This window comes from Melanerpes formicivorus, unplaced genomic scaffold, assembly GCF_026170545.1.
Source record: "Melanerpes formicivorus ecotype bairdi unplaced genomic scaffold, bMelFor1.0.p_v2 SCAF_67, whole genome shotgun sequence".
In the NCBI taxonomy this organism is placed as follows: domain Eukaryota; kingdom Metazoa; phylum Chordata; class Aves; order Piciformes; family Picidae; genus Melanerpes; species Melanerpes formicivorus.
In genome coordinates, this window is record NW_027142419.1 from 1,716,100 (window position 1) to 1,725,950 (window position 9,851).

The window sequence follows — 9,851 nt, forward strand, 5'->3', positions numbered from 1 at the left end:
TCTCCCCCCCCCCCCCGCTTTAATACCTCCTGCAAAACACAAAAAAACATTAAAGAAAAGGCGGAGGGCTGGCCAAAATAAGCCCCAGGAATGTCAAATTCCCACTTTTGGTCGTCTCTTTCCGAGAGAACCTGGAGCAAGTTCGCCTCCCCCCCCCCGCCAAAGCCTTGGTTTTGCACAACGCTGGGTCACAGAACCCGGACCGAGGGACGAGACAAAACGCCTCGGAGACAGAAGCGCCCAGAGGGGCTGGTGGGGCTCAAGGGAGGAAATAAAAGGCGAAGCTCGGCTAAAACAGGGCATTTAATGAGCGCTGATGATGCTGGGATGGGGATTTGCTGCCGCTAAAGCTCGGGCTGGGAGAATGGAGAAGACCCCAGAGGGGATTCTTCTTACCCTCCCCCCGCCAACCCGGGGTGACCCCCAGCCCAAACAGGGACCCCACCGCCATTTTAAGGACCACTTGACAGAATCCGACACACACACACCCCCCCAGGGGCTGCCCCGGCAGCGAGGTGAAGGGCTGCGAGCCCCCCCAGGGCCCCTCCGCAGCGGCAGCCGGGCAGGAGCCGGGAGGGAGGCGGCGGGGACCTTCCTTCCCCTCCCTCCCCGGTGTCACCGCATCTATTTTTCCCATGGTGACTCATTATTAAGGACGCGCCGTCGTTTTTCCGAGGCAGGAAGATTAAAGGAAGCTTCAGAATCCTTTTTGGAGGCTTCAAAATCCTTTTTTGGGAGGGGGCGGGCGGCGGAACGGAATCAACCAGGCTGGAGGGGCCGTGAGCTGAGCAGCCAGCTCTGGGCTCCTTTGCCTTCTGGGGGGGGGTTTAGTCCACCCCTCCATCACCAAAAACCAGCTTCCAGCGTGGGGTGCCGGGGATCAACTTTGTGCGAGAGCATTTTCCCGAGGAAAAAAAACGTGTTGCTGAGGCACTGAGGGAGAAAGCCTCCTCTTCCTCCTTCTCCTCCACGAAATAGACCAAGGAAGGAGGAGGAGGGGGGCGAAAAAAAAACCCCACACCAGCAGCATGCAAACAGCTACCACTTCCTTATGAGCAGGATTAGTCTATGCAACAACAACAAAAAAACACCAACCAAAAAAGCACCACAAAAAGAAAAGGCAACCACGGTGTAATAAAATAGTCCGAGGAGCTTCCAACGTAGAAGTATCTGGTGTTCTTCCTTCATTTTTAATCAGGGTTTCGTGCTGCTTGGATCTTCTTTTCAGAGCCACGTTTCTGCAGCTGCAAGGCGCTCCGCTTCCCACCGTCCGCGGTGCAGCTCGGTGTCTCTGTGCGTGTGTGTATGCACAGGGTTGGAACGACACACGCAGCATCCTCGGGCTCCCAGGCGGAAGAAAACACAACAGAACCGTGGAGATCAAGCAAGGCAAAACTCCAAACGTCGAAGAAACGATACTAATAACAAAAAAAAAACCACCACCCGCGCTCGGAGAAGCGAAGCGGCCAAGCTCCGAGCTGCGGCCAAGCTCCGAGCTGCGGCCAAGCTCCCGAGCTGCGGCCAAGCTCCCGAGCTGCGGCCAAGCTCCCGAGCTGCCTCCCAAGCACCACGCAGCCCCCTCCGGCACGGAACGCGCTCCGTGCGGATCGCCGAGCTGCCACACGCCGCTCCTCAGGGTTTAGCTCGCCGTCCTTGCGGTGGTTTTTGTCCTTCTCGCCGCTCCGCAGCGAGCCCCGCGCCGCTCCGCCGCTGCCTGCCCGCCGCCAGCCGCCGCCGCCGCCGCCGCTCCTCGCCATGGCGCGGAGCTTATTTACAGCGCTGCTGTTTTCCTCCTCCTCCTCTCCGCAGGCCGCGGGAAACGCCGGCCCCGCGCAGCCGGCCCGCTCTTCTTGGGGGTTTTTGTAGGTTGTTTGGGTTTTGGTTTGGTTTTTTTCTCATGTTTTATAGGCGTGGAGTTTTTGCTTTCCCGTCTTGTTTTTCCCCCCTCAAAACGAGGGGCCGGGGGTAAAGCGCCTCCCCGGGGGAAGGGTGGGGAGCGCGGCCCGGAGGCGCGGGAAGGACCGGCGGAGACCCACACACACACACACACACACACACACACACACCCGTCCCTCTCCTCTCCCCACTCACCGCTTGAAGTGCTCGATGATCTTCTCCTCACGCACGTTCTCCGGCAAGTTGCCCACCCAGAGGTGCCTGGTTTCCCGGACCATGCTGCGCGGCGCGGGGCGAGCCCGCCGCCCCTGCCCCGGCTCCCGGCCGCTGCCGCCGCCGCCGCCGCCGCCTCCCCCCGCGCAGCGATGCCGGCCGCCGCTCGCCGCCCGCCGCCTCCTCCTCCGCCTCCTCCTCCTCCTCGCCGCCCTCCGCCTCTTCCGCCGCGGGGCCCTGCCGCCCTCAGCGCCGCCGGCTGCCTCCCCCCGCGGCGGCGGCGGCGGACGACACCATCCCCTCCGTGGGGGGCCCCTGGATGGCGGGCCGGCTGCCGGGCGGCGGCGGGCTCCCTCTCCGCCGCGGCTTTTCTTCCTCCCGGGCTCCCCCCGCCGCGGCCTTCGTTCGCTCGCTCCCGCTTCCTCCTCCTCCTCCTCCGTCAGCGGCAGCGCGGCACCCGCCGCCGCCTCCTCCTCCTCCTCCTCTTCCCCCCCCCCCCCTCCGCGCTCCCGCTCCTCTGCCGGCTCCGCTCGCTCTCACCCCCCACCCCCCCCCCCGCCCCTCAGGCAGCGCCACACGGGGGCCCCCGCGCAGGCGCACTGCGCCCCGGGGCGCGCGCCGCGGGCCCGCCGGAGGAGGCGGAGCCAGAGCGAGAAGCGCGGAGGGGTGGAGGGGAGGCGGGCGAGAGGAGTGCGCATGCGCGGGGAAGGAAGGGTAAATAGCGGCGTAACGGGGGTGTGAAACGGGGAGGGTGTTGTACAATAAAGGGGGCGAATCGCTAAAAGAAGGGGTGCTGGGTCATAAGGGGGGGCGGAAAATCAAGGGGGTGCGTTGCAAAGATAGGGAGGTGCAAAGAATAAAGGAGGCTTATTGCAAAACGGGGGGGGGGGGAGGTTGCGAAGAACAAACGATGCCTGTTGCAAAATTGGGGGGGGGGGTTTGCAAAGAATAAAGGGCGGGTGTTGAAAAACGGGGCGCAAACAAGGTGGGGGCACTGAAAAAGGGGGGGAGCAAAGAATAAAGGGGGTGTATCGCAAGAAAAACGTGCTGTGTCATAAAGGGGGGGCACTGCAAAACGGGGGGGGGGGGCGGAAAAGAACGTGTGCGTGGCAAAATGGGGGGGCTGTGAACATAAAGGGGGGCTGAGCCGAACGATAAAGGAGCCAAATGCAAAATGGGAGTGGAAAAAATAAGGGGGTGTATTGCAAAGAAAAAAGGGATGCTGTGTCACAAAGGGGGGGGGGGGACACTGCAAAATGGGAGGGGTCTGCAGAAAATAAAAGGGGGGGGCGTGCAAAAGATAACGGGTTGCAAAATGGGGGTACTCTGCAAAAAATGGAGGGGATGTAGCACAAAATAGAGGGGGCCATTGGAAAAACCTGGGGTGCTGTGCTAAAAATAAAGGGGGGGGAAATAACGGGAGGGGGGGTGTTGCAAAATGGGGGCAGGCTGTGCAAAAAGTAAAAGCTGCGTAGAAAGGTGCGTTGTAAAACCGGGGGGGGGCATGCACGAATTAAAGGAGAGCTGTGCCAAAGTTGGGGTGCTGTTATGTAAAGGGGGGTGCACTGCAAAACGGGGGGGGGGGGCTGCTCAGAAAATAACGGGAGTGCATGGCAAAATGGGGCTGCACACAAAGGGGTGATGGCATAAAGACAAAAGGGGGGGCTAGGCAAAAGATAATGGGGGGGTGCTGTAAAAATGGGGGGCGTGCAGGAAATAAAGTGGGGATGCACTGCAAAAAATAAGGGGGGGCACAAAAAAATAATGGGGTGCACTGCAACAAATAAGGGGGGCCACAAAAAATAATGGGGGTGCACTGCAACAAATAAATAAGGGGGGGCACAAAAAATAATGGGGGTGCACTGCAAAAAACTATGCAGCAAATAAAAGGAGGGCTGCACTGCCAAAGAAATGGGGTGCACTGTAAAATCGGGGGGGCATGCAAAAAAGGAGGGGTGTCTTGGAAAAAATGGGGTGCTATAGCATAAAAGGGGACTATGATGGAAAAGAAGGGGGTGCATTGTAAATGAGGGGGTGCCCTGCAAAATGGGGGAGCTGTGCAATATTAAAGGGGGGGGGCTGCATTGCAATAAAAAGGGGTGCTGGGCAAACCAAAAATAAAAGGTGTTGCCCAAAACCCAGGGTGATGTGCAGAAAACAAAGGGGGGTGCTACTAAAAGGGGGGGCTCTGCAAAACAATAAGGGGTTACATTGCAGAAAGTGGGGTGCTCTGCAAGAAAGAAGGGGTTACATTGTAAAAGGGGTGCTGAGCAAAAAAAATAACCCAGGAATTAGAGTGGAAAAAAAATAAAGGGGGGGTGGAAGCCTGCAGTGCAAGGCCTGGAACCCAGCACCCTGTTTATTTGTCCCCCCTGTAGCCAGGCTGCAGGTCCACATTTATCTGTCCCCCCTATAGCCAGGCTGCAGGTCCACATTTATCTGTCCCCCCTGTAGCCAGGCTGCAGGTCCACATCATGGCTGCAGTCCAAGGAGGGCAAGGAAATGCTGCCAGGGGTCCTTGCAGGGCATTGCAGCCCCCTCCCCGCTGCCCAAACACCAGGGGCCATAAGGCTCTGCCCCATCCTGAGGCATCTTTACCCCCCAGGAGAAAGAACACTTGGTGAGAGCAAGGCAAAAATGAAGTGGGTGAAGGTGGCTGAGGCCGTTGGAGAGCCCCAAGCTCTGCTTATCTGCCCTGGCTCCAAAGTCCAGAGCAGGAGGGGCAGGAGGTCTCCAAGCCCTCAGGGCTGCACGAAATACTTCTCCACTGGGCCAGGGAGGCTGCAGCACCCCAAGAAGCGCTCCCACCGCTGAGGGACTCAGCTTTGAGTCACCTCCCTTCTCCCCCACCCAGCTGTGTAATGAAGGATTCTGGGTGGCCGGAGGACGCTGGGCTATTGACTGAGCCCCTGGCTTATGTGCCAGGCCTCGGCTTGGCTGCCTTGGCCACCCGGTTTGGCCGGACCTCGGCCCTGGGGACTGCTGGAACCTTCTGGCAACGAGTCCACCTCGACAAGTGGTCAAAGTCATGGAGCTGGAGGCGGCTTAACAAACATGGAAATCTCTTGATTTAATCAGGCCTCTGACGCAGGTCCACCGGAGCCTCAGCGGACCTGATCCTTGTCCTGCTGCCCAGCAGCTGCCAGCCCGGTCCTGTGCCTCAGTTTCCCCAGCGGTGCTGGATGTCAGGCTGCTCCAGAAAGGCATCTACTGATTAATTAAAAAACCCAACAGCTGCTTGCATGCAAACCATCTATTAATTAAAACATGTGATGCAGCCCCATGCAGATGGAGAGGCTGCTGTCAACACGCTCCAGCAGTGCTGTCATACGGTCACCATATCCCTTGGGTTGGGCAAGACCTTTCAGATCAGCCAGTCCCAGCATCCTCTAACTCTGCCGAGGCTGGGGCTAAACCATGTGGCCCTCAGCACCACAGCTCTGAGGTTTTTAAACCCCTCCAAGGATGAAGATTCAACCACCACCCTGGGCAGCCTGTGCCAGGCATTGAGAGCCCTTTCAGGGAAGAAGTTTCTTCTTGTGTCCAACCTCCCTTGGTGCAACTTGAGGCCATTCTCTCTTGTCCTATCTCTTGTTACTTGGGAGAAGAGACCAACCCCCACCTGGCTCCAACCTCCCTTTCAGGGAGTTGTAGAGAGCCAGAACATCTCTATGGAAATGAGCCTCAATCTCTTTCAACTGGTTTTTAACTGGTCAGAGGCCCACAGAGCAGTCACCAGATGTGACTTTAACTAGCTCCACAGACATCTATTTTGGAGAGGAATAACCCCCAGCCACACATCCAGTGGCTTTTGGATGCTGAATTCTCCCCTCTCTGATGGAGTGTGCTTGCTGTGACAGTGTTGCTGATGGTTCTTCCCCTCCATCCCTGCCAGGGTGGCACCTCCGAGGCCAAAAGGAAACCACACTGGCTCCTAGGTCCTTCAGAGAAACCTCCACACGGGCTCACTGCTGTGACACAGCCATCTTAGTTTCATAGTTTCATTCAGGGTTGGAAGGGACCACAAGGATCATCTAGTTCCAACCCCCCTGCCATGGGCAGGGACACCCCACACTAGATCAGCCTGGCCAGAGCCTCATCCAGCCTGCTCTTAAACACCCCCAGGGCTGGGGCCTCGACCACCTCCCTGGACAACCCATTCCAGGGTCTCACCACTCTCATGGTGAAGAACCTCCTCCTCACATCTAGCCTGAATCTCCCCACCTCCAGCTTCATTCCATTCCCCCTAGTCCTATCACTACCTGAGATCCTGAGAAGTCCCTCCCCAGCCTTCCTGTAGGCCCCCTTCAGATACTGGAAGGCTGGCCAGGAGGGACATCCATGAACTGCAAACACAGTTATCGACTGTTGACAGAAGAGAGGTTGAAATGAGGGCTCAAAGGGCTCTGTTTACACCAAAAGCCTGCTGGAAGAGGAGCACTGAGCCCAGCTGGTGACACAAAACAGAGCTCTGGATCATCCTGAGACTTCAAATGCTTTGGGGGGAAGCTGCAGGACATGACCGCACTTGGGTGCTGCTGCTGGAGCTGGAGCCCTCTGACGTGTTTGAAGACTGTAAAGAGCACAGAGCCAGGCTGGAGAGCAGAGTGAGCAGGACCTTGCTCAGCAGGCCAAAGGGCCTCAATGAAGGACTGGTCTCACATGGCAGCAACAAACACTGTCCATGTCATCAGCATTTGTGCCAGCCTGCTGGCCCTGCCGCTGCTGACAACACAGCAAGCATCCAGAGGTGAGACAGGGACACACATCCCTGCCTTCAGCCCTTCCCAGAGGGACAGACAGCTGAGGACGAGGAGCCTTCAGCTGCTCCCCATGCCTTGATGGCCTTAAGCCCTGGGGACACCCAAGGGCAGGGTCTGGTGCACCACACAGTGTGATTTAAATTACTCATGGCCATGTGGTGGGCGTAGCTCCGGGCCCTGCTATCTCCAGGCATCTCGGCCAACCCTGCAGTTAAAACACTGGGATGTTTCTTATCAGCACTTGGAGGGGATTAAAAATGCCAGGCCATGTGTATTAATGAGGGAGCAGGTGATAAACCCATCCCAGCTTGAACACTGCCTGCACATCAAGGAAAACAAAGCAAGGCCAGGACAGATCAAAAGAGCCATTAAAGGCGTGAGAAAACAGTGCTGCTTTATAAGGAGCTAATAAAGTTAGCAGCTCTCTGGTTAGCAGGAGAATGAAAAAAAAAGGGCAGGAGAAGCAGAAAACAACCTTGGGATCAACACAAACAGCTTGAGAATCACAGACTGTTAGGAGCTGGAAGGCACCTTGAAAGATTATCCAGTCCAACCCTCCTGCTAGAGCAGATCACACAGGAACTCACCCAGGCAGGTTCTGAATGTCTCTAGAGAGGGAGACTCCACAACCCCCCTGGGCAGCCTGCTCCGGGGCTCTGTCACCCTCACAGGGAAAACAAAATTCCTCCTGTGTCCATGGCACTTCCTCTGCCTCAGCTTCTACCATTGCCCCTTGTGCTGGCATCGGGCATCCCCCAGCAGAGCCTGGCTCCAGCCTCTGGGCACTCACCCTGCACAGCTTTATAAACACTGATGAGGTCACCCTCAGGCTCCTCCTCTCCAAGCTCCAGAGCCCTCAGCTCCCTCAGGCTCTCCTCACAAGGAAGACTTTCCTCTGCCTTCATCATTTTTGTGGCTCTCTGCTGGACTCTTTCAAGCAGTTCTCTGTCACTCTTGATCTGAGGAGCCCAGAACTGGACACAATATTTCAGACCAGGGCAGAATGAGCTGGAAACACCAACAAAGAGAAGGAAGCAGACAAGACAGAAGTCGAGTCTGAAGGTTTTCAGCGGAGTCTCACCGAGTGCTGGGCACAGCGGCCACGTGGCACAGGGACTGCTTGCCAAGTGTTTAGAGAAACAAAGATTAGATAGCAAACGAGGACAGCAAGCAGAGACAGCTTTGCTGAGGCTCTTCTGGCTTGGGAAGAGCTCTGTGCTTTGTATTCACAGCAGCACAGCTGGAGGTGGGGACTGGGGGCATTACTGTCCCCGTAGCTGGGGACACCGAGCAGCTACATCAGCCGGGGGGCTGGCAGGGATTAGAGCGGTTGCATTAGCAGCACACAGGGATTACCCAGTGGGATCCTGGGGTGCATTCATTGGAGTGTGGCCAGCAGATCCAGGCAGGTTCTTCTCCCCCTCTAGTCTGCCCTAGTGAGACCTCATCTGGAGTACTGCATCCAGTTTTGGGCTCCCTAGTTCAGGAGGGACAGGAATCTGCTGGAGAGAGTCCAAGGCAGGCTACAAGGATGCTGAAGGGACTGCAGCACTGCCTGGGGAGGAGAGGCTGAGAGCCCTGGGGGTGGTTAGCGTGGAGAGGAGAAGGTTGAGAAGGGATTTGATCAATGTCTATAAATATTTGAGTCTGGGTGTCAAGAGGGAGGGGACAGGGACAGGCTCTGCTCAGTTGCACCTTGGGATAGGACAAGAGGCAATGGATATAAACTCCAGCACAGGAGGTTATATCCATATTCAACATGAGGAGAAACTTCCTCACTGAGAGGTTCACAGAGCCCTGGAGCAGGCTGCCCAGAGAGGTTGTGGAGTCTCCTTCTCTGGAGCCTCCCAAGCCCCATCTGGATGTGTTCTGTGTGACCTGTGCTGGGTTCTCTGCTCCTGCTCTGGCAGGGGGGGTTGGACTTGAAGATCTCCAGAGGTCCCTTCCAACCCCTAACATCCTGTGATCTGTGATCCTGCGATCCCAGCAATGCCCAGCACACATCCAGCTTGCTTTGCTTTCCACAGGAAAACAGGAGGGCCCTCAGACACACTGGGACTGTCACTTGGTTGATGACACCCAGCTGCAGCCACAGACTGTGTTCACGTGGAGCCTTTCCTGCTCAGTGACTCTATTTATTGAAACAACAGCATGGCAGGCGGGTATCAAAGTGCCAGCTTGGCTTTTATCTCATGTTTAAGCCAGCCTGAATGACTGCCCTAATTTTATTGCTTACCCATTACACAACAGATCCTTTTTTTTTCCACGAAGGAATTGGTGCTGGTTGATATTTGGGCTCATCTGTTGCCAAGCCAGAGGATATCAGCTTTAGGTGCTGATAAGGCTTTGAAAGGCAAAGCCTGGAGCTGGATCCTGAGCAACACAAAGTACAGGATTTGTGTTAATAAAGATATTGATTTTTGGTGCTTTCCCCTCTGAGGGTAAGTGCTTCAACCAGATGACTCTGACCAGAAAACTCCTTCCATGTCTTTGAAGCCCTGTATTTTATTTTCCAGCTTTCTTTGGCACTAGGTTCTTTGAGAGATTCACAGAATGGTTGGGTTGGAAGGGACCTTCAGGATCGTCCAGTTCCAACCCCCTGCCATGGGCCCGGACACCTCCCACCAGCCCCAGCTTGCTCAAGGCCTCATCCAGCCTGGCCTTCAACACCTCGAGGGAGGAGGCAGCCACAGCCTCCCTGGGAAACCTATTCCAGTGTGTCCTCACCCTCACTCTAAAGAATTTCTTCCTCATCTCCAGTCTTAATCTTCCCTCTTCCAGCTCCAATCCATTCCCCCTCATCCTGTCACTCCCAGCCCTTCAAAGGGATCTTATCCACACACTCCTGGGGATGGGAGTTGCCACAAAATGGCCCTGCTGTAGCACTGGTTCCCTTCTGCACCGCAGTAACCACAGCTCAGGAGCTCCTGGCATTTGCTTTACACTGCCCCCAGTTGTATTTGTCTCTGCAAGCTCACT

The 9,851-nt window shown here is 56.5% G+C and overlaps 1 protein-coding gene across 3 annotated transcripts in view; it reads right to left on the reverse strand.

The window, feature by feature from the left end:
- The window catches only part of SPEN (spen family transcriptional repressor), a 93,601-nt gene extending 91,001 nt beyond the window's left edge, over window positions 1-2,600 (reverse strand). For 2 of the 3 annotated variants that reach the window (XM_068162747.1, XM_068162746.1), the window contains exon 1: window positions 2,092-2,599. In XM_068162747.1, coding sequence (XP_068018848.1) covers window positions 2,092-2,174 — 83 coding nt within the window. In that variant the 5' untranslated portion in view covers window positions 2,175-2,599. Of the gene's footprint in view, window positions 1-2,091 lie in introns of all 3 variants that reach the window. The other variant, XM_068162748.1, reaches the window with a different exon arrangement.
- Between the last annotated feature and the right edge of the window lie 7,251 nt (window positions 2,601-9,851).